The following is a 24,922-nucleotide window of genomic DNA, read 5'->3' on the forward strand; positions in this document are numbered from 1 at the left end:
AGATAAAATCTGTTTTTTAAATTATTTTCTTTGATGTTCTTTCACACTGTTGAGCGAGGCAGCAAACAACTCTATTCCTCAGACGAGCGTGAGTGGCTCACAGACCGGCAGTGAAGAAGAAGAGGTTAGTATTGCAGTCTGTGGAAATATTAGTTTTAATATTTCAACATCACAGATGAGGCGATTGGCAGTTTATTCAGGATGCGCACTGAAAGCAAAGGGCACCGACAGACGGCCAGAAACACCCCTGAATCCAGTTACTATCATGTCACTAAATCACATATCTGAGTATGTGACAAACAGGAAGTGTCACTTCCCTGGAAGAGCACAGGCGGCAGACATTAAGAAGAGATCGTATCGCACAGATGACGTTACCCTCTCTGGTGTTCCCCTCCGCCATCATTCTCCCTCTCAGACGTGGCTACCCTTTTAAGGTGCAGAGCGAAGCGGCGCATCAAACCAGCTACTTAGGACATTAACTATACCTGCTGCGACCTAATGTGCCCGGTGATGGCGAACACTGGAAATGTCACAGCGGCACAATAAGTCCTGGGTGTTTATGGAAAAGTGCTGGCTCAGGGACGGCGGGGGGGAGAAATATTGTGCAGCGCACGGCTGATACCTGAAGGCCCTCGGCTGTTTGAAGTAGTCTGACATGAAAAATGTATACAAGCCTTTTTTATTTATACGCCCCTCTTGTGATCTTTGTTTCATCATCCACCCGGACTCGACACCCTGATGGGAATTTCATTCTTCTTAATCAGTGTCAAAGAAGCTGATTTGACAGAGCAGGGTGGGCTGCTGGGAAAGAAGAAGACCTTCCTCTGACCTGGGTACAAGCGCCCGTGTTAGCCTGACATTCACCATCCCTTTTCCTCAACTGTTATTCCAAAGACTAGCAGGTAATGAGCATGTCGAGTAAATTTTTAGCATTTAAAATCTTTGTTCTTTTTCAAGTTCTGCTCGTGGAGAGAGATTCCTGTAGTGCGGATAAAAGAGTCCAGAAAAATTTACAGAGTTTGGACGGCTTCTTTTGATAAAATACTTAAAAATCAGTTTTGGACTGGAACATCTGCCAAATGTCACTGAAAGAGAAATATTTCAGCTGTTTTAAACTGCTGGTCATAAGCTTAACACCACACAGGACATTTAAAGACCCCACCTTGGCTTTAACTTCTGATGGGCATTTTCAACCTCTCTGACTTTTTATTTGTTCATTCATTGATGAGTATAAACATTAGTTGCATCCCTACTTTTTTTTACGTATTTGTCTCAAACTTGTTTTCAGCCTTACATTAAAGAGGTGGTATTTTGACTTTTTCCCTCTCCTTTATTGAATTATATTCTTTTTTGTGCATGTAACAGGTTTGCAAAGTGAAAAAGCCCAAAGGGAGTTCCCATCTCCCACAGAAAACTCTGCTCTGAACTTCTTGAAAACAGCTCGTTTGTAGTCCAGCCCTTCACTTCCTTTACTTGTGACGTCACAATGAAAACGTGTCATAAAGCTCGCCAAGCGGCTAGCGGGGTCAGACGCCCTCAAACCAAGCTAGTCTGAGCGGAGGCCCTTTGGCTCGACTCGCCTTTGTTTGGGTTTCCATTGTAGAAATGTTGCACCTGTACCTGCTTCCAGGTACTTTTTTTCATATCTCCTCCGTCGAGGTTCCAAGCGAGCTGAGGGAAACTAAAATGTAACGTGAAAACACGACTAAGAATATTCACTATTCACTGCATCATCATTGCTGCGCCAGACAGAGGCAGCAACAGGAAGTTTTATATTTTACTGTTTCATACTTTATTTCATGACTAAATCCACTTCTGAGAAGTTTTGAGGTGAGAAATCAGCTGTGTAGATTTTGAATATTGACAGTTTTACGAGAAGTGATGGCGGAACAAAAATGCTTGAATATTTTGGGAGTTGAGGAGCTCCGCGAGTGGCGGCGGGGGAAGCCTGCTGTGACCCGCGGGAGGAGCGCGTGAGGCCGCCCAGCCGCCCAATCACAGAGCCCTCTGCTCCCGCCGTCACACAGACCGCTGCAGCAACAACGGCAGAGGAAAACACAGCTGGAAGCTTTTCATACCGCTTATCTGTCTTTACATCGTGAGGAATGTTGAAATGTTTTAACTTAAAGAGAAAGCTGTGTGGATCGCTGGTGTGTGTGTCGCATTGAACATTACGTCGCGGCAGGTGTGTGTGGCGTCGCTATGACAACAAACTATGGAAAACGGAGCAGGGCCGAGTAGAGTCCAGTCTATCGATTTGCGCTGTGGTAGCATTTTTCGGCGAGGCAGATGGTGATTTTTGTAGTTGTTTATGGTAAGATGTGGAACAATGATGTTGTGTGGTTGAGTAACTTATACCATCTGTTACGTCGCAGTCTGAAGCGGCTTTGATTTGGATCACACTACCTTGTTTCTTACGACCCGCCCTTCTCTGCTTCTGATTGGCTAGTAGTCCTAAACCAGGAACTGCGCATGTGCAACTCCCAACAAAGATTTTGTACAAGTAAGATGCATCACTCTGTAGCTCAAGAGCGGAGCGTCCAACACACAGGGTGAAAAGAGGAGCTGCCTAATACCACCTCTTTAAAGCTGCATTAATAGATTTTTGGCCACTAGGGGGCAAAATAACTCCATAACACCTAAATCGCCACACACTTGTGGACATATAAGTGCCTTCTAAAGTCACTATGGCCAACTTGTTAGCAAACAACTGCCTCTTTACACACGTGGAGTTGTGTTTGTGTCCATCTGATGAATGTGAGTTCCACATTCACTCTGCTTTTGGTCTCCACCGACTCCTGAGGGAATTATCTGTGTGCTGTTTGCTGCTTGGCAGGTAGTGAACAGAGGGCTTTGATGCTTGTTTGATGCAAACAGCTGCCTGCTGCTTCTGCAAACTCTGAACCAAACAGGAAATGTGCCACAAAACCAAAACGAGTCAAAGCATTCTGTGATTTTACAGCTGTGAATTTCAGCTATCCCAGTCTGAGCCTGTTTGTTCCCAGAGTAAATTACTCACCATCAATGGGGGCGATGTAGTCGGACAGGTGAGTCCCAGCAGTGGCCCCGGCCCCCTGCATGAGTAGCTCGCCATAGGGGCTCCGGTGGCTGGCCATCAGGTGGTAATACTCGGCCGGGCTCGCCCCTGGAGGGGGAGGAAGCCCGAACAGCCCGCGTTCTTTTAAATGCTCGTGGGCCACTGCGGAGGAGGGAGAAGGGGGAGAAGATTAGTGTGTAAGGAGGGAGAAAGGGAAGATAATCAGGAACAAGGCAAAGGAGGACGAAGGATGCTGGGAAGGAGTTAATAACTAAAGGGAGGAGTGAGAAAAGGGAGCCGAGGGGTGAATTCCTGGTATGTCCCGCCTCACGCTGAGGAGATCCTTGAATGGACCAAGGGGCCTGCGGGGCAGGGTCAGTGATGTGCAACGGCCCGTGTAGGTGCTCCCACCCCACCCCCTCCACTAGGCCTCTGCTCTGTTTGATTGTTTCCTCAGCCTCATGAGGAAAAAAGTCAGACACAAGTAGTATTTTGTGTTCCAGTGTCACTAGAGATCAAATATTACACTAAAATGAACGACTTGGACATGAAATGTTCAATATTTAATGTTTTTCTCAGGAAATAGCATGCTTCAAAGTATAACTTTGTCTCTGTGAATTTCATGTTGGTTGAAAGAGATCTGCCTGCAGAGTCTCTGTATGGTCGGTCTTCCCTTCATGAACTAAAAAGTTTTTTAAATTGTGTTTAATGTCAATGTAATTCCCTTCATGTGTTCGTCTGTCTCTGAGTTCACCTGGCGTGTGTTGGTGTCAACATCTGCACCCAGTAAAGCTCTTTTAAAAATGTCAGGGCCAATAAAGGTTTGGTTTAAATTTGTTTTACGCCTCCAGAATTACTCCCCCTATCCTCAGAGTGTTTCTACCTCTGCATCTGCTGGAGACGCCGGTCTGCAAACCAAACCCCCCCCCCCCCCCCCCCCTCCGCGTTTTACCTCCTGCCTTCGTCGCCTGAGTGATCTTTCAGACGGCATTAGGGTTCTCAACCTAAAAGAGAGCAGACGTTATGCTCGAGCTGACTTCATAGCTGAAGTAGCTTCCTTCACTTTTCTCTTACAGGATCACATTTCCACCGTAAAAAAACCTTCTGAATGATTAGGAAAGAGGTAGATAAAGGCCAGAGCATGTTTCTTAATCAAGTGAAACTGTGACAGAGAGCAGAAAGATCGCCACGGTTAAAAACCTAACAAGTAAAGAGAAAGTCAAGGTTCCCTGAAGTAATACAGACAGATAAAGATGCTTAAAATCACATTAATAAAGCTGTGTTAATTCAAAAACCAAAACTCCAGGTGACGACAGCATGATATCCCGTCTTACATGTCGGATGCGGATGGAAAAAAGAAAGGTCACCTGGAACACATAAAAGCCAACGGCCTCCATTTTTTCCAAACCCAAGGCCTCGTCTTTCAGCGAGCGATTTGCATTCCCTCCACCACAAATAGGCTCCCACATACTTTTCCCCTTTCGCTTTATCATCACGGCCAGATCTCAGGCGCGGCCGCTTATTTAAGTTTAAAAGCATTGCCACATTACCTCTGACGGAGAGTAAAAGAAGATTTATATCCCGCCCCGTCGCCACGCTCCAGTCTGTTATTCTAATTCAGCGCTGAAGAAAGAGTTGTCATCGCATCCTGGTGAATTTGGCGGGGTATTTGCCAGTTTTTCTTTGTTTTATTTAAAGGACCCCCTCTGCGTCTCAAAGCACCTGAGAGTGCAGGTCAAGGTTCTCCCTGCTCCAAAACCAATTCATGTAACCAGCCGTCATCTTATTCATCTTATTCATCTTATTCCCTGCTGAAAATCATTTTCTAAAGAAGCTCTGACTTTCCTTCTAAAACCCAGCCGCTGCAAACCTCTTCCGATCATGCATTTGCACTAAATATTATTTTAAATAATGCAAGTTGTGACTCCCCATCACAGGTTATGGCCTCAGTGTACATGAGTGTGATTTATCCTTCTCATCTTTAAAGATCTGAGGAGAAAAAATCCAGAATGTCACAAGAAAAAGAAATCAAAGGAATTATTAGAGAAAAGTCTGAAAAAAGAAACCTAATTCTAATTATTTTATTCATCTTGTGACCTCTCTGGTTTATCTTGGGACCCACTGGGGGGGGTACTGACAAACTGGTTGGAAACCCCTGGCTTACACAGCCACAAAATAATGAGGCGGAGAAGGAGCAGGCAGAAGCTATAGCTCATTACCTCTCACAGAAGTATCTATAGTGTCTTTCGGGTGATTGAGGGGACTTTTGGTTTAAAGTGACTTTTTTTAGATCGTCACCTGTAAATCACAAAATCAGTGCAAACTGGGAAGCTGTACAGCGAGGTAAGAGATGGTCAGAATTGATCAGTATGAATGTGAGAGAGCTGAAGCATTGATATAAGATGTATAAAATAGAGTCCGGCGTCACTGTAGTAGAAAGAAAGGGGATGAAAGGCGTTTAGCTGCTCTGTGGACTTACAGTCAGCCGGGCTGAGTCCTCTGGCTGCCGAGATCATGGACAGCGTTGGGCTGCCGTGCACAGAGCGCAGGTAGTGCTCCATGTGAGGGTTGACGTAGGGGTGAGGCGGGCTGAAGGGAGAGTCACCGGTTGCCACTGCGGCGGGTGAAAGGCGTATCAGGGAGATATCGGAGATGACGGGGCTGCCGGCCAAACCTGCGGGGCTAGAGAAAGGAAAGAAAAGGAACATCCGTGAGTGGTTTTGATCCTGGACACAGGCTACAAATCTCATGTGCAGATCCAAACCAACAACATGTAAGTCCGTCTCTCAGGACTTTCTGACTTCCTGTCTTTCACTGGAGATGTAAATCTTCATCACAAATGTTCAGAGATCTGTAGTTTCCAAAAACAGCTGCTCACCGTAGTTTTTATCAAACAAAAGTGCACTGGTTGGGGAATATTTTCAGTATTTGGGGCAGCAGGACGGTGTGTGTGGGACTGAGTCAGAGTAAACTACAGCGTGTGTTCATGGTGATGAAGGAAGCCAGTGCTGCAGTGAGGCGCTCTCTGATGTGTTTTTAATAGTTTTGGGACAACAAAGGAGCTCTGTGGCTCAGAGGAAGAAGATATGTCAGGCTTTGCATGGACTGAAATCAGGACTTTCTGCACTTATTTAAGAGAAGAGAAAATCTTCCTGGAGCACGCTTTGACACAACCACCTGAAGCTTCATCACACTCGACAAACCTGTCCCGAGTAATCCATCTGCTAACCTGATCCTCCGAGCCGCCACCTCAGCGCGTACACAGACTGCGTTGAGAGTGAGATCACGTCTAACGCGGTTCCTCTATCGAGCTTTTGATCTGAGAGAGTCAGAAGAACGAGGTGAGATCAGGGTCACGGAGAAGAGTAGACGGGGAGGGAGGATGTGTTGAATGGCGGGCAACCAACTATCCAGATGACTCTCTTCCCACGGGGCATTTGTTGGTTTTGTTTATCGGTGTTATCTCATCTGGAGAGAGAGAGAGAAATACTCCAGGGTCGATCCAGGGACGCCTGTGATTTTTGGAAGATGAGCCTGATGAAAGAGCGTCAAGCTGACACCAAGAATCTCATTTTCTCCTCAAGTCTGCTTTGTGGATTGTAACCCCTTAAAACAAAGACTCTGACCAGTCCAACCAAAAACTTTTAATACTGTTAGAGGTAACATCATAAAGTAAATATGACAGAAGACAAAAGAGGCCAGCCTTGGCTTTGGAAACAGTAGTTTAAGATTGTAGTAATTAAAGCTTGTTGAGAGAGACAATAGTTTACAGATACATCTTGTGGTTAATTAATTCTGCATCTGGCCATGCTAAAGGATGCTCTCTCTGCTGCTGTGTGAGGACCTCGTCGATGCAGTTCAGGGAAAGATGCTCACTTACAAACAGCTGATTAAGGCAAAATATGTGGGATTTGAAAAACAAACCATGCGTGCAGCTTTATGTACATTATAAAACGGAGTGCGTGTGCATGGAGTATGGACTCATTTCTCTTTGTCCCTGTTGTTTTCACAGTCCACCGAACTAAAAAACAGACATTTGTTGGAAATCTTGGAAACTTAAATATAATTTACTCATAAAAGCAAACAATTGATTTAAAAAAGTTAAGAAGCAGACGAGGTAGAAGATACTTTATCTAGAAGCCACAGGAAAAAAATCCCATGGTCAGTTATTAATTGCACAAAAATGTGCTGATCTTCTGTTTCATCCCTTCAAAGAGTCGCCTCTAAAGTCAAACATCACTGTCAGTAAAAACCTCTCATCTGAAGGACCAACTTTTTTTAGGGGTGATGAAAAGAATCCAGGTTGTTTTAAGTTGAAATCCAAAGGGGTGTCAACAGATTTCAAGAGTAAAAAAGTAAAACAATTGAACATCCTTCAGGTCGTGAATGTCCAGATCTTTGTGTCGGGCTTTCCTCAGTATTAACCAAACCATTTCTGTCTCTTACCTGCCTACTAAATTAAAAATACTCATTCTCCATCATCCAACATCCAACAAAGGCTTCATTACCTCGCCGCCAGATTGTGGGATTGCATCACGAGTGAGGCAATGTTGTTCTTTCTCTCTGTGCAGAAGATAAAGATCTGATTTTCCACCCAAAAACATAATCAGTCCGACAGTCTGTTTAAATTATTAATGCTCTTATCATGTAACCGCCTGCAGGTGAGCTCTGTCGGTCTTTGAATCCAGTCTAAGAGGCTTTATTTACTGTGATAACGAGCTCCTCCAACAATCACAATCTGAATCACATGAAGTGTATAAATATTTCTCTCTCTTTAAGTCCAGCTTTGAAAAAGCTTTGTTTAAGCGCACGCCTGCTTCGTAAAGGACACACGTAACAACTGATTGTGGTGAATAACTCATGTAATATTCAGATATTCAGGTCTGGCTACGGGGGAGTTTTCAATACAATGCTCGGCCTTCAGAGCGTATCCTGGTTCGGCGCCGGGCAGCAGGCTGAGACGGGAGATGGGAGGTTAATTTCCGGCTCTCCAGGACGGGCGTTAACGTTCCCAGCTTTACTCTCTCACGAGCCTGAAGCTTACAGGCCAGTTTGCGTTGAGCGTCGTATTTTAAACGTTGTGAGGTTTGAAGCGTTTATCTGCAGTGGAAAGAATGTGCGTGTGCTCTCAGGTGGATGGAACTGATTACAGATTTAACTTTTCACGATACTTGTAGTTTGTGGAGTAATTCTTGAAGGAAGAAAGTGTTTTTAGCTACTTGATGCTCATTATGCACCTACTTTTTTTATTTCAAATTTTTTAAAGCCATACTAATTACAGGTTGTCCCGAGCTCATCCTAAATATTTAAATCAGGGCCGATCCTGGCATGTTTTAAAGGATCGATATCTGCTAAAATAAAGCAAATGCAGATCTTTACTCTTCCACCTGAACACCAGAACAGAGTGAGATGACTTTTCTCAAAAGTCAAAACCTCCCTGATAAACTTTAATTCATATCATATCATAAATATGTGTATTTAATCTTGCCGCCATGTAAATAAAAGTACTTCTAGTTTTGGTTTTAGAGCACATTTAAAATATTCTTCACTCTCCGGTTTTCATTAAACAAGCTGATAATTCCACTGCAGGCTCAGGTAACTTTATTTGTTGACACATGTACAAGCAATACAAGCAAAAGACAAACATGGAAATAACAATAAAAAAACTACCGGTGAACATAGTGGAGCATTTAGCAGCTACAGAGCCAGATATTTTTCTCCAACTGTGCCTTCTCGCTTCAGCCTCAATGAAACACCTCTGGATGACGTGAAGCACAGGCAGCAGGGACCGCGTGTAGCTGAAATGTCTCAAACACGTATTTACTGGTGAGCTTTAAAGGACGTTAATCAGGCGTGACACCTCCTGGCAGACATTTCCTTATCCTCTGTTCCTTTTACAGCAGTTTGCATTTGTTTTTAATGGCGCACACTGGAGCCGCTGCTGACATGATATTAATACCATTAATGAGGTGTGTGGCTTTACAGCCACGTTAAAACACGAACTCAGAACGAGTCCAGAGTCGCAGAAATATTAAAATGTAGATGGTTGTGATGTTGCTGATGTAGCAGTTGAAGTTTATTCTAAACTGACTTGCTTTGAAAATGTATGATTTTAAATATAACTGCAGGTTAACAAATGTGTATTTATACACTTAATTAGGCAAACTTGTACAATCTAATGCCATCAAACACATCCGCTCTGCCATGAACTGTTCCATTACGAAGCTTATAATGTTCAGTCTTTGTTGAAAGCACACCAGGATAAGCAAAGCAATTCATTATGATAAGAAACGACATCACTGAGTTCTGTTTATAAGGTTAAACGTTTGGCAACCGCCTATCTGCAACAGAGTTGTCACATACTGATTGTTTCTGTGAAGCAGTTAGAAGTGTTTAACCTGGAAGTGGAAGCTGACAACAGCACCTTCAGTCATGAGTGAGAGGAGCTCCAGAGCTAAAAGCTTGATGATTAAAGAGTTGTTCATTTATCCTACATCGAGTCAGGAAGCAAAAGAGATCCTGAAATTAAAATCGGCTTGTTTGCGCTACAGCTTGTCATAAAATCACCATCATCAGCTCCTTGTTATTTCAGATTTCTGGCCCGTTCTGTGTTGTAACTTTACCCTCAAAAGGCCCTGATGTGGTGTTTTCCACTGAAAGATGAAACCACTATGTTCTCTGTTTACTGGACCATCGTGAACAGTTACTGGTCTTACTGGCACCAAGAATCTTTGGCTTCAGCAGGTAAAAAATGTTTAGTCTAAACAAAAAGTAAAAGAAATCACAGATTAAGTTTAATAATGATTTAAAACGTAAAAATCCTGACATTTGAGAAGCTTTAAAAATTTGCATTTTATGTGATAAATTCCTCCAAATGATTAATGGTCCAGTGTAATTTATATCTGAGGTACTACATGGACGTGTGTTGTTGGGTTTGGACATAAAAATGAGCGTAGCGTTCCTCTACGTGCATCTAAAGTGTGCTTCTCTTTGCTTGTCCCTGCTGTTCAAGTGTTCAAGTCTTTTTTTTTATCGTGTGTGTGTGTGTGTGTGTGTGAGCGTTGCGTCTTGCTTCCCAGCGACACCAGAGATGAATTACAGTGTGACAGTGAGTCTCGTCTCCGGTGTCGGGCTCAGGGAGCTCTCTGATTTAGATAAATCACGCCGTCCAGCGTGCGGCTGAGTAAACTCCCACTGTAGGTTTATGAGTCTGCTGCGTGAAGCGGACGCCTCAAACTTAACAGGCAAATAACCCCCCCCCCCCAAACTGAAACCCCTGAACGCCTTCCTCCTCATGCAGAGGAAGAAATGACCTAGATACAAACAAACAGATCACAGTGCTGCAAATCAGAGGGAGCATCAAGAGAAGAGAGAGTTTCCAGAGCTGATTCTGGAGCTGACTTTAGCATCAAGTTTCTGAAATCAAGAGCCCAGCATGATTCACTTCTAAATATAATAAAAGAACAATATTAATTACAATCCAGTTGATCCTATCAGCTGGAGGAATATCCAACCATGAGGTCCTAGTTTTCTTTTAAGATTCAACGTTTTTGTACAGAAGAGGCGTTAGGACCCAACCTTAATCACAGAGGAGGAGCGTCCCATCTCTATGAGCTGATCACCCAACGAACCGTGATGTTAAACCAAGAGCTCTTCTGTCTTCAGATTCAAGCAAATACCTGCATAACACAAAGCTTGGGTTCATATCAAGCTGTGGCTTCTTCTTCTTCTTCTTCTTCTTCTTCTGAGTCCTTTACCGACGCCTCCTCTTGTACCTTCTTGACAAGTTTGGCACCGCTGTCCAGCAAATTTACTCTGTTGCTGCCTGGGGTCGTAGAGACAGTAGACATTATGTTCTTTGTGGTCAGTCTGAATCCCGCTGCTGCTGAAGGACCAGTGTCTCAGATTTAGGGGGATCTATTGGCAGATTACGGCAGGCATGTATAATCGCCTGGAAATAAGAAACAAGAATCGTTGTGTTTTCGTTACCTTTGGACAAGAAGCGGGTCCTCTTACATGGAGACCACTACGTTGCACCGCCATGTTTCTACAGTAGCACCGAACGGACAAACTGAGCACTGGCTCTAGAGAGGGCCTTCCACGTTTTCCTGAGTTTCATCATGTAAGAACTTTGGCGTCATTCGGTTCACACAAAGAGGAAGTTTCAAAGTCTTCACATTAACGGACCAGCAACTCGGAAACTTAAACCTAAAGCACCAATATGTTCGACTCGTGTCTAAAATGTCACGTCAACCAAAGTCCCATCATTCAAGGTCATTAAAACCAAATTGAATGGGTTTAGTGCTACGTATGTTGACAATGCAGTGTTTTTATCCCTCACGCCACTCAGCAATCGTTCAACCGTCTGGAGTTGTATGGTGACGTGAACACGTGAAAGTCTCTTCCGTCGCTATGATGTTGAACGCTCGGTCAACAGAAGTCCCCAGAATGTATCCAGCATCTTTTTAGTTTAATCAGGTCCTTTTCTCTCATGTTAAGTCCTCACAATGTAAGAACTCGAGAGTATGTGTCACGTCCTGTAGGTACTATAATACACCTTCTGACCTTTGCCCTATCTGACTGGCTAGCTGGCCAACACAGGAGTTAGGGGTCTCTCCTCTCAGCCTCCTTACCGTCCCGTGTTTCCTCTACAGAACTAGAAATGCTTTTCAGAAAAGTTGCTTTCTTACACCAGATGTAAACTCCAGATCTTAGTTTTAGTACTCGGGCCCTGCGTGGATCTGGTGTCGGCTTCTTACATGTTGGTGGTTCCCAGCCTCGCCCCGCCACAGGAGGAAGCGTTCCCCCTTGTGTTCTGCCTCCTGCCTCCTCCTGCAACTTCCTCGCCTCACTGTCATTTGCCGGCGACGGCGAAGGGAAGAAAAAACGTCCTCGGTATGCAGTGAAAGAAGGAAGAAAAAAGAGTCTTCCCCGTGGCTGCTTTTTATGACAGGCTTGACAAAATAACCAGCCCTCTCATTACGGTATATGCAAACAATGATAAAGGGGACGGCGCAGAGATGTCATGTTAGACAATCAAGGAGGGGACCTCTGACACGCTGCCACGGGTGTATAATAAAGTGCCGCACCAGGCGACAAATGACACCGCACTTAATTTGCTGCGCAATGTTCCTGTAATTAGGTGAATTTGGCACAGGCAGGGGGGAGCGACAGCTAGATCAAGGTCTTGATGAATTAGGGGTCCACTGTCAAGATCAAATCACATTAATCAAGGTGGCCGAGTCCGTGGACAGCCGGCCCCCCTCCCCTCCCCCGTCCTCCACTTTCCCAGCCGGCGTGATGAATAGCCCTGCTTCCGCCAGGCGCGAAGTATGCATCACCATCAAATCTGTGAATTTAAATGTAAGAGTACTATTTGGAGAATTCTATTGACTTTTTTTGTCCCGGCGCCAGTTTTTCTTTTGTGATAAAGTAACTTTAAAACTCCTGCAGGATCCTCGCCCTTCTGTTTCAAAGTGTGCCACGGACTCAGCTCCACTCTGGCTGATTTCATCCAACTCACATGCATTGTTTTACAGGCTGCCCCCTGCTTAGTATGTTGCTGTTGTTAAATCTAATTAGAAGTTTTAATAACAACAATTAGCTTCTGAACACATCCATTTTTAATCAAAGTGACTACATCCATGTTTTCTGAAACAAATCTCAAGCATAGATTTCAGTTTGAGTTCCTACCCTCACATCTCTGATTTCAAATCCTCTCACTGCCACATGAACGCACCGCTGTGCACCAAACTAATTGCATTATCCTACAACAAAAAGGCAACCAACACAAAACATTATACGTGGGAAAACGATCTCATTGCAGGGTCCACTGAGTAGTTCTCGATCGTATGACATGATCTCCATCCGCACATATGGTTGGCCCAGTTGTTGGTTCTATTTTTGTTTCTGAGCGCTGCACATTGATTCATGTGAATTTTCTCAACTGTTTCCAACATCAATAATGCACTTTTGAGCAAGATGTATTTTCAAGTCTCCTCAAGTTGGTTTTTTCATCTTATCCTGAGATGAACTGAGATCCTAAACACATTTAACAATCTGCAACACTGTTTGGGGCAAAAACACTGGTTTGACATTTAAATAAAAGCAAAAAAATAAAGAAGGTATTTCTCAGCGGACTAATGTTTTCTGATACAAATAACAAATCTGTGAAGTTGAATTTTGTACAGTGTTGTGTATTACACACTCTATTTTCTTCCAACCTGAATTTCCCTGGGGAAAATAAATGGGATTGCATCTCTTATTGAACCCCAAAGCAGCCTGGAAGTCGGACTCACCACCAGCGCTGCTGCAGCACACGCAGCCGGTACTGTGACCTCTATACTCCGGGAGTTTAATTATCACGCTAGCTCGGGGGCAACACGGCCTGCACCACACAGATTAGCTCTGCAACAAGCCATTAATGAATATAAAGAGGTGCTGGACCGAAGGTGGATGTATTATGTCATCGGTGATGGATCCGGCCCTGCTGATCACCGCTAATGGAGCGAGCTGCAGATTGATACGAGCCAACTGGCAGAGATTGTTCATCTTTTTATTTATCCAGGAAGGCAGCTAGGTACAGTTGCTCCAGTACTGTACATACATTTTAATTTCCAGCTGCTTATCTTTTGAGTGTTTGCATTTTATACTTCCACAGCTCAAGGGGGAATAGTGTACTTTTTTTGATGGGTGGAATTACATGTTACTTTGCAGAATAAGATTTTACCAACAAAACCCCCTAATATTAAGCAATGTCTACTTGCTGGATTACCAACTGGACCTCATACCCAGAGGGGCCCAATAGGCCTTAAGTTCAGTTGGTAATGTAAGTGCACTTTTCTACCTAGAAGATATTGCATTATTTTTTCGATGATAAAATGAACATTGCGAATGTGCCAGCATCGTGGTAGCATAATTCAGAAAAGTCTGCCATATTTTCTTCAGGTCTTCAGGGGAACCTGCATGTTTGTGGTGTTACTCTTCACTTAGTGCTTGTTATGTGGTTCTTTTCACATACGATTTTGGACAATCTAAGACTGAGCCAGTGGAGGTTGGGAGCAATCTACGCCGGTCACAGAGAAAATCGGTTACATTTTAGTGAGTTTAACGCAAATGTTGGCGCACCTTTACCTGCAACATCCATGTCTAGTACAAGTTGGAGCTGTTTGTTCTCCTTCCAGCCTTATCTGTTATAAACAACCCAAAATCCATCCAGTGCAGGTTTTAAAACATCTAATTATGTAAGAGCAAATATTCCACCAGGCTGCCTCTTAGAACGACCAGGGAAGAAGGATCATTTAGATTGAACAAGCTAAGGTTTGACACTGTGGTAAATTTAATTTACTATTGCAATAAGAAAACTTTTACTTCTGAATTACTTTCCCATATATTCACTGTTCATTAGCCAGAAGTCCCAGCTGGTAAAATGCCTTGCTCGGTGGCACCTCAGCTTTTGAAAGTGGGGAGATTTCCCAGTTTGGATCCCAGTAGCCGAACTTCAGACTGCAATCTGACTTCTCAGAGCGTTTCATCCTTCGACGGCTGGAGCCAAGAAAGCAAAGCTTGCCCACATAATCAGGCTGTATCGGAAACAAGGGCTGCAGAGGGGAAATTTAGAACTAGCATTGATTATTCACTTTGGAAGTCAGCATGTTGTCATCTGCTTTTGATATTGAACTTGGCGAACGCTCAGCTCTCATCAGCGCCTGCTAACATACACTTGCAAGCAAATCCTCCAGAGTTAGAAAAGAAAAACAACCCCTGTGCTGTACAGTAGTAACTGAGTAGGAAATAACCATTTGCATCAAAAGATCTGACGACTTTGACTTCTTTGGCCCTGCGTCTGAGGAATCGTCCTTCGAACTTATGACGTGTAGAAATCCCTTCAGAAAATACGTGCCCAAAAGAAAACAGGCCACTTACCCGTGCATGGCGTGCAGCACGTGAGGCTCGTAGTGGTATCGCCCCTCGTGATGGCGCATGTCAATCGGGATTGGTGTGTGGAAGGTGGGGAAGATGTGGTGGGGGGCTGCAAGAACAGAAAAGCACAGAAGAAGAGAGAGTTAGATGAGGAAGGGAGGGAGTGGAGACTTCAAAAAAAGAGCTTGCCTTTCAAAAAAAAAAAAAGAAATTTCAAAGGCAAAAGGGCTACAATAAAGCAACAAGAATTTCAGAGCAAGCTGAGCACTTTTGTGTAAAATATTGGCACTATCACACAAGAGAAGTGGAATAAATAAATAATCAAAGTCCTACTAAGAAATCCTACATCTTGAACATAAAAGATATCCAACCGGGCTTTTGACAAAGACCTGCAGCTAGACGGTCTTTGAACTAGACGGGATGATGGACTGTGTGGAGGGAAGCTGCAGCCCGGACTCAAACCAGGACTGACAGTGATGGGAAGAGCTTTCTTCTGCTCGCACTCCTGCCGTCCAAACAGCACAGCTGGGCTCACAAAACACAGCTCAACCCCTTAACGGACTCAAACACAGGATACACACGGTCCTGGGTCAACTGTAAACATGATTGGTACCAATTAGACTTGTCTGTTCTGGGAAAGCATATGGTTGCTGTGACTGCCTGCTTCTGCTTTGTGTTTCTAGGTTTGGAGAGACGGATGCTTCATTCTTGACCTTCGTTTGTCGGAGCCACCAGGTGAGAATCTAAATCGTGGGACACTGGCTTCTCACAAGAGCCACAAACTTAAAGTTACTTCTTCAGACTCAGAGGAGATGCAGGAGGCTTAGGTATCCAGACGTTCCAAAAACACTGGAGCCTACATTTCCCATAATGCAACTTCATAGGATCTTTCAAACTCCAGACCTCCAGTTTTGAGCTGAGATAACCCCGAACACACCGCAGTGACACCGTCAGGGAGATTTTGTTACACCTGTTCTCACAGGCTGAGCAGCACTAACCATGACCTTAAAATGTGTGTGTGTAAAATTGGATGATAATTGGTTATTACAGATTATTTGACTGATCTTCTACTCAATGTCCAATGAATGATCTCATGTCTGGTTTTGTCTGACCAACAGTTCAGTTTACTGATACAAAACAGAAGCAGAGCTACAGATTTGGGGCAGTAAACCAGGTGTGATGGAAGTTATTGAACTATACTATATAACTGAAGGTACTTTTTCAATGTGCTTTAACGTACATGTAGTTTTTGGACAAATAAAATAACTAAAGGAAAAAAAACCTGAGAGTCAGAGAGTTCATATCTGAGTCTAAACAATCTGCTCTGTGTAGTGATCGATATCTGAATTTCAACACTGCTGATATGAAATCTTGTTTTGATGCCAAAAATGTGATTCTTCCCACATTAGATCACATTCCTGAACACCCACTTCACTAAAACATGATTGTTATAGACTAATACAAACTGTCCCGTGCTTTAACCTGCCTCTGACTAACTGATTAACAGAAGGATAAAAGAATGTTTTTATTAGTAGTAATGAATATTCAGTAGTGGCCTATTAATGATGCACACATGGTACCAACATTGGTTTATTTCTTACAAATAAGGATGAATTTACTGTGAGATCAGACACCTTTTACATAAAAGACATATTTGCATGTTTTATTTGGCTGAACATGAAATCATTTTGTCCGCTCGAGGGCAAACGAGACAAACCTGAAGATGGAGCCCAGATTCTGCAATAAATTTCTGCTTCCAATTTAAGCGTCTACGTCTAATAGTCGTGTGTTTTCATGAGCTTTGTGTGTTTCATCGTGCATCTTTTTAACGGCCCTTTTTATTTTTCATTAAAGCCCTTAAAGTTTTCCTTCTGGATTTTCTCAGTTCTGGGAAGTTTACCCAAAACATCAGAACTAATTAGCTGTTGTGATAACACGGAACCGCAGAAGATGCCGTGTCTTTATTTTACCGCCATATAAATGAAGCCTTTTGGGGCCTTTAACTGAGTTTATAGAGTTATGTTTCTTGTTAACATTTTTCTCAGGTTTTTATTTTGGAAAAGCTCCACGAGGGCATTGCCTAACTCTCTCTCTCTCTCTCTACATTTCCCTCATCATCTCCTCCCTCGCTCGCCCTCTGTACAGTCTTCAGATCCGGTTAATTGCAACCTGGTGTGTCTCGACTCCGAGCTGCCGGATCGGAGAAGACAAGAAGAACAAAAAGACGGAGAGAGGGAGTCAGAGGTGAGCCAGCTGATCTCTGGATTACATTAAAATTCTTCCCGTGTCACACTCACACACACTCTAGCGGGAATCTCACAGGGTGACCTGGGATTTTGGAGCGGAGGGGTCAAGGCCACGGATCATTATCTGCTCTCGGCCAAGCGTCAGGAGGGGATAACGGGGCCTCCCGGAGCTCCCAGGGGCCCAGGAGCTGAGTGAGTCAGCATTCCAGGTCCATTCCTCTCACTCTGCACCCTGACAGCCCGACGGACAGGCCCGGTCCCCAAACGCCCGCAGAAATAGCCCTCTTTGCTTCATTTTCGGTCTGCACAATGCCACAAAGGCCTGATGGGACGAGGCTGGAGTCCTTCAGCTTTGTCTCGACTCCGCCGGTGTGTTTTTGCTTGTCGCACCGCCGTCTGAGCTGTGTTTCCTTTGGAAGAAATCCCACTTCAGAGGCTCCTCTGGAGAAGACGTCGGTTTCCTGTCGCCGCATACCAACGGTGACCCCTTACACTGATCACTCTGCACTCTTTTTTTAGTGTAGAAACGTCTTGATGTGGATTCTGGATGAACTTTGAGTCTTTCAGTTCACAACAGTCAACATTGTCCCTCAGAGCTCATCATAGTGATGTTTCAGCAAGGTGATTTATTTCTATTAATGGGTGTTTTTACACATAACCTGTTTGTGAAAGCCGACTGAACAACCAGACTGGGAACACCTGAAATACAGACTGGTTTCAGTCAGACTCTGCTGCAGTTAGTTTGTGGTGTGAAAGCAAAGCAGACCAAACACAGTATTTTATGATTTTAGCATGAAATTCCAGCTAAACTATTAAATCCCTCTTCTGCTCATGAACTGTCAAGATCCTTCAAACCATCACACGGTAACGTACTTTATCTGGACTCAATAAACCCAACTACAGGCGTGTCAAAGACCTGTTCTGAGGAAAAAAATATTAAATTATTTAAAAAAACTATTAAAGTTAAGTCCAGTAGAAATCTACTTGTTTCAAATATTTGCCAAACTCCAGTTTAATTTCTCCTTGATTCTAGCGCAACAACCGGCTTTGTTGTTTCTTGTTTCAAGATACAAAGAAGATGAAATATTCAAACTGCACAAAAAAATACATTTTTAGTGCTCAGCTGTAGACAGAAAAGTCTTGTGCTACCGATGCACTGTGTGTGACATTCAAAAGTCAGACAGCAGCGACTGTAATGCTGAGCAGCTGTGAGGAGGCAGCAGAGCAGCAAGTACAGTCACGCATATCAGCAGAGGGAATAAATCAATCAATATCTCTACTGCTACTTCTATCTCTTTCTGTTTCTCTACAATCTTTATCCCTGTCTACCTTTCTCTGCCTGTCTCTCTATCTATCCTCCTCTATCTATCTCTTTCTCTGTATCTCTGTCTCATTATGTTTATCTCTATCTGTATGTCTCTCTTTTCTATCAATCATCTATCTCGATTAGCTTATCTCTACTGATCTCTCTCTGTTGCTATCTCTCCATCTCATTCATCCCAATCGCTGTATATATTCCCAATCTATTTATCACATCTGTGTAACTATCTCTATTTATCTCCAACACGTGTGTCTCATTGCTGCTGTTTCTATCTGTGTCTCACCTCCTTCTTTATCTCAGAATATTAAACTATTTGTATCACTTTTTATTTCTATCTCTACTTCTAATTCAATTCATGTCTCTTTATCTCTATTCATATCTACCTTTTTACCTACCTTCCTGTTTGTATCGCTGTCTATCTCTATCTGTCGCTGTTTCTATCTATATATACCTCCATCTCTATATCTCAGTTTATTTCTATCTCGATTTCAGTCTCTCTCTTTCTGTCTCTGTTTCTATATTCCTCTCTGTATTCGTCTCTCTTTTTCTCCCTGTCGCTGTCTATCTCTATTTGCCTCTGCCTCTATCAGTCTCACAATGTCTTTCCCTCCATCTGTCTCTGTATCTATCTTTTCTTGCTTTCCTTCTTTCTCCGAGACCGAACTGCCTGCCCTCTCTGCCCCAGACATTCTCCTTTGTAATTTGGTATAATTACCCTCTTTCTAACTCCATACGCAGTGTAGGCTGAGTAGAGCCAGTGTATATATGTGAGAGCTAAATGGCCCCATTCAAAGGGCAGCTCAAGTTAATACACCATTCATAACAGTTGGGGGTGAATTATAAGAGTGGGTCATGGGGGGAGGAGAAGGTGGGAGACAAAGAGCAGCTAAATCTGGGTCACCAGAACATGACGTAGAGAGGAAGAAGTCTTTAAATCCTTAGCTTCAGTACAAGGCAGAGTATTACTGTGCAAAGTTAGCATCCTCAACGGAGTTTTTATAGTTTGTGCACGTTAATAAACATGACTGTGAACGCACAACTGTAGTGGAGTTGAAGAGATGTTACAGTGTGCAAAAGGAAGGAGAGAGGAGGGAATGACAGAAATGAAAAGACAGAAAGGTCATTAGTTGACGCACACTGACATTGCAACATGACCGTAAACACATGTTGAAAATACTAAATAAGTTTTGTTTGCGGTGGCAGAGAAAGAGAAAACTAAGATGTGTTGAAAAAGTTTGAAAAGAGTGTAACCGAACGCGGCAAACTAAACAGTTTTTTTTTCACTACACGTGCTACAAAAGTTTCATGTGGCACAGGCTGAGTCACGACAGAGCCGTGGATTTTCCTTAATCCCTTCAAAAACAGCACAGAGCTCTCTTATGTCTCCATAAGAATGACCCTTCCAGTTTGGACACGTTGCACCCGGAGGGAGTAATTCAGCCGGTCATCATCAGCCAATCCTCCAGCCATCCAGGCTGAGGTTTCCTCTGTGGCCCCGGCCTCCTGGTCGGGGGATTGACCAGGCAGGCTTATTCCATCACAGAGACAGCTCCATTGTTCTGCCGCCACAGGAAGAACAAAAGGCGAGCGCTCGTGAGAGTTCAAGAGGCACATTTACCTGATTCACTGGGCCCCAATCCCCCCCGGGCGTACGCAGCATCAGGCAGCACCGCCTTGCCCTCGCTTAGGCTACAGCCATCTATTAGTCTTTGCTTGATAACATTTGTTTTAGCGTCCGGTGGAGCGCTGCAGTGAGCCGACCACAGTTTTTCATAGTCATAGCCTTCTGTACGCACACAGCACAAGCTGTTTTCTCATGTTGCTGCTCCACGTTTTCCTCAAGTTCACTGTGATCTAAATTTAGTCTCAGATTGCTAGAAGGTAACAGTGCTGCGAGAGGCACCTTCCTGAAAACACTTGAAACTTCTACATGACTTCAGTTTATTAGAAGCTTTTGAGAAGCTGACAAAACAATCTCACCTTAAGCTCCCTTTAGTAGCTGTAATCCATCCGCGTGTGTTAGTCTATGGTTAAACAGCATTATGGGTCAAATACTACTTGAGGTTTCTTGAACTTAAGGTTTTGTGAGAATTAATTTAGCCTAACTGATATTGATATATTGCCACTCCCGCGTAAATGTTTGTATAAACATTTTGGAGTACTAAGATCAGGTGTTGATCCTCTCTGGACTTCTACATTATTAAACGTTCCACATCTGGCCTGTAGTTGTCAGCCTTTCCTGCAGAGGATCATCACTCTGTCCCCCATCAGAGTGTAACAGCGAGACTAAAGTAAAGTAAAGATAACTGGAGTATTCAGTGACGAAAGTAATTACATCAAAAGCTGGCCGACCTTTGCAGTGACGATCCTGGCAGGAAACCAAACTGCTGCCCTCAAGCTTGTTTGATCATGATTTTCTTTCTTGGTCTTTTTTACCGAATGCAAACAAGAAAAGCTAAATGCATCACTTCCTGTACGGCGGAGTATATCCAAGAAGTAGTTATAAGTCAGTGTAAATTACGTCTCAGCTGAGTCAGTGCTGTGTTTCTTGAAACAGACGACCTTTAAATCACCAAACGTTGTATTTTGGCGTCTCTAGGACTCGCGTGTTATGCTCACAGGCATTTGTCAGATTCTCACAGCCTGCGTCAAACCTGCAACTTTCCAGTTTACGTCTGACAAAACTTCCAGTCAGTCCGTGGCTCAACAACAATGATGTGTGAATACAGTAACCATTGCTCAAAACCGCAGAGCCTCTATAGAAAAAACCCAAACGTTTCTAAATACAGCAAATATGCTAAGCCCACAAAAATTATTTCCATTTGATGAGAAGGTTCAGCCATAGAAAGTGTGTCTTGTAGTTAAAGCATCATTTTACCCAAATTACAACAAACACCAGTCTGTTTTTCACTGTGTCCCCATAAAATGAAGCAACACCTACTTGTTATGGGTTAAATATGTGTTTGAAAAAAGGTTTGTTTACCTTCAGAACCAGTTTAAATTCAATCTTGTTTAGAGGTCGATGGGAAACAACTTTCCAGTATGTCAAAAGAAAATGTAATTATTAGAAAAAAGTCTGACAAATAAGCCCAACCTTAATCATTTATGATCCTTCAGATTTATCTAACCATGAGATGCGTCTCCATGCAAATAGCTTTTGGCTTCATTTTGTTCACCTTTTATCTGTTTCTGTGATTTTCTGCCTGCGTCTCAGTGGAGACAGTTTTCTGTTTCAAAAGCCAAGGGGAAAAAAACTACATGAATTTTAGAATATATAATATTTACTCAGACTTAACTAAAATAACTGAAGTGATGGTGTCCACATACTTTGGCCATATGGTGTATATTTTGATACAGAGTTTTTCTTAAGAGACAAATCTGGGTACAGGACGTTTTTGGACTTTCTGTAGTCACCCTGCTGCCGATTCATCCAGTCATCCATCCCTCTAGTCTGCTGCCCATCCAGGCCAAACCGCGGTGTGGCCCCGGTGGCCCCTGTGGCAAACCACCACGAGGGAGAGTTACTTATCAGCCTTCGACAGCTGGGCACAGGCCACGTGCTAATAACCTCCATGCATCACCGGGCTGAAGGTGAGCGCGCGGAGGCCGGCATTAACAAAACGAGGCAGGGCGGCGAGGTAGCGCCGCTGATGAGCCTCCTCTGCTCGCCGCGCCACGAGCGGCGTGTTGTTAGCATGCTGTTTGTGCAATTTAGGTACTTAAAAGACTGCGAGGGTTCAAAGACTGATTGCACTGTCGGGTAATCACCCACCTCCAATGCATGCCTGATTTATCACCCCCTCGCTTAATAGCACTGCTTAACACACAGGTTTGTCCAGATTAAGTAATTACCTTAAAGCAAAAGTTTATTATCTTCTTCGAGGGCCGGTGATAAAGGCTCGCTGTCGAGAGGAGCCAAAGAAAGGGCTTGTAGCTGGTGAATGAGAGCGATAATTAAAATACAGTGAATTAAATTGTCGCTTCTGGGGCTGTCACCGTGCTCCCCAGCTAACATCCATATTACCCCGCTGGCACCCCTGGTAGGGGGGCGCCTGGGATTATGCCTCGCCCCGGACTAGTCGAGCTGAATGGGAAATTTCCAATGGGCCATCTGTAAATTAAACAAAGACCTACTTCTTCTCCAAAATAAGAGAGGAGGTGGAGGGGGGGGGAGCAAAGTATAGCACCTGAGCACAGGCGAGTCAGTTTTACACATTAGCTCTGTGAGGTTCTTGTTGTGACGTCTTAATGAGGCGGATACAGATGTTGGAGCAGGGAGAGAACAACAAGAGAGAAGGAACACAGGGGAATCTTTTGAGTGATGCACCTCTTCTCCGTCGTGGTGATAAATGTGTTGCAGGTGGAAGCAGAAGACATCTCTTCCTGCTTCACGCCGCTCACCTCACCAATCCCAAGATCCTCCCCGAGGAGGCCCGGACCTCCAGTTCGATCTACCAAAATAGATCGAGGTCCGTCCTGCCGCGTCAGCACTCGGCCGCCTCCCGTGTCGATAAACGCTCCGCTGCGCCCCTGACACAATCTGCTGAAGCAGAGTTGTCTATTTTTTGACCCAGCTGCTCCCCTGGCTCTGCTCTCCTAACCAGCTTTATTTTGCTGCTGGCCGTGTTTGTTTGACATTTTGCTGCTGTGCATGATGGAGCGCAGGCCCCAGGCCGACTTCCTCAGCTCCAAGATGGGTCGGACCTCTTCAGCTCGAATAAATGTTTTCAAACTGACACACCGAGGGCGCGGCAGGAAGTCTGAAGAAGCTTTGTTTCTAATCTCTCACCCAGGTGGCCAATCTGAGTGAATGAGTTTTTCCTCAGCTATGGAGGTGGAGGCGCCAGAGCAGCGCGAATCCAGGTGCTGAGTCTTAACATAGTTTTCTGAATGCAACATTGACATGAATATAAATGTTTTTTACAAACTTGTCCACAGAGTCATCATGATTTTGACCAGACTGACAAATAAAAGTGCTCAGTGTCTCTTTGGCTTCAGGCTTTCTGCAGGTGTTCAGCTCGCAGCCACAGCAGCAAGACTTCCAGTCTGAATCCTTCACTTTCAAGTGTCTGAATGACTAAACATGTCATAAACACTGCACGGTTTCTGTCTGAAAACCAAATTATTTCAGACAGGATCAGTGGTTAGGATGGGGATGACTTGATTTGAACTGAACTGAAAGAAGTTTGCCACGGACGAAGGAAGCGTCAGAAGGAAGTACAGCTTGAACAAAGTTCAAGTATAGTTTAAAAGGTATCAGATATCTGAAAAAAGCTGTGTAGACCGAAACATCGTAAAGTAATGGACCTGCGTAGTGGACGGTGGGTGGGAGGGAGAAAACACTGTTTTATTCTCAAGAGCAGGAGAGCTGACGTGCACTTTGTAGTAACTTTGTGAGGAAACTACAGTCATTACATTAGAAAGAATGCTGTCGATTCCAAACAGCTGTTCCTTTTTAAGCTATTGATTTCCCCTCCCAGCATCCCAGTTTTACACCATTCACACAGTAACAGTCAATCAAATATACAGAGGTCATGGGTCCAGAGTTTCCCGACATGTTAAACTAGCTACTAAGAGAAGTACAACATATAAAAGCAATTTATTGGCATTTCATACATAGATCTAACAGTTAAATATGAACTCTACTCTTACTCTAAGTAGCTTTGGATAGCCAAATGTAGAAGAATGAATCATCCTTAAAAACACAAAGTGTGTCCATCTGTTTTGCAAAAGTGCACTTGAGCATGTTTGCTCAGCAGAACTTCTTCACAAGATAGTTGGAAGGAAACCCGTGCGTCCAAGAGCAGGGAACCTCATGTGGTCGCACTCTGAACCACCGCCATGACCTTTGTCTGCAGACTCTCCACACAAAGCCCTCTTCACACACCCTCTCCTCAACAATGCTTCTCACTCTTCTTTTCTCTGCTAAAGAGAAGCATGTGGGAGACGGCTTGAGAGAAAACAATAGAGAAAAGGAGACAAACCTAAAGGGAATGGACTTTCTAATCCTGATTAGCACTTTCCCACTGCTGAGGGCCTTTCTGTTGTCCAACATAATGCGGTCGGGATGCTGTTTTTGATCCTGTAGTGGGGAAAAAGACCCTTTTACTTTTTATTAAAATGAACTAGCTTTCTTGTAATTAGGAGTTAAACTTAAATTGTTGCAATGACAGAAAGCAAAACCCCTCCCCCTCTCCGAAAAAAGGGTTTACGGGAAGGAAACGAGGAGCAGAGCTTGACAAAATGTCTGACAATAGCATTTTCATCGGATGATCTTTTCAGCCTTTTCCCTGTGATCTTGAACACCACGGAGGGGAAATACACCATCTTGGAATTACAAGATCTGGACTCTGATTTGTTTTGACGTCCCTCGCCACCAAAATTTCTGCCCCGGCA

General features: G+C 43.8%; 3 protein-coding genes across 4 annotated transcripts in view; 1 reads left to right on the plus strand and 2 right to left on the minus strand.

Annotated features, from left to right (window-relative positions):
• The window catches only part of LOC119910112 (nucleotide-binding oligomerization domain-containing protein 1-like), a 1,078,472-nt gene that overhangs the window by 627,845 nt on the left and 425,705 nt on the right, over nt 1-24,922 (minus strand). The gene's annotated exons all lie outside the window — the stretch shown is intronic.
• The window catches only part of LOC119881802, a 727,332-nt gene that overhangs the window by 346,457 nt on the left and 355,953 nt on the right, over nt 1-24,922 (plus strand). The gene's annotated exons all lie outside the window — the stretch shown is intronic.
• Nucleotides 1-24,922, minus strand: part of LOC119904475 (zinc finger protein GLI2-like) — a 79,567-nt gene that overhangs the window by 20,872 nt on the left and 33,773 nt on the right. For both annotated transcript variants that reach the window (XM_038722197.1, XM_038721468.1), the window contains exons 3-5: nt 14,963-15,068; nt 5,517-5,719; nt 3,020-3,199 (exon numbers count right to left, since the gene is read on the minus strand). In XM_038722197.1, coding sequence (XP_038578125.1) covers nt 3,020-3,199; nt 5,517-5,719; nt 14,963-15,068 — 489 coding nt within the window. The remainder of the gene's footprint in view (nt 1-3,019; nt 3,200-5,516; nt 5,720-14,962; nt 15,069-24,922) is intronic.

The sequence above is a fragment of the Micropterus salmoides genome, unplaced genomic scaffold, assembly GCF_014851395.1.
Source record: "Micropterus salmoides isolate LMB-PRFRI ecotype aquatic unplaced genomic scaffold, ASM1485139v1 Ms_hic_scaffold_1, whole genome shotgun sequence".
NCBI lineage: Eukaryota > Metazoa > Chordata > Actinopteri > Centrarchiformes > Centrarchidae > Micropterus > Micropterus salmoides.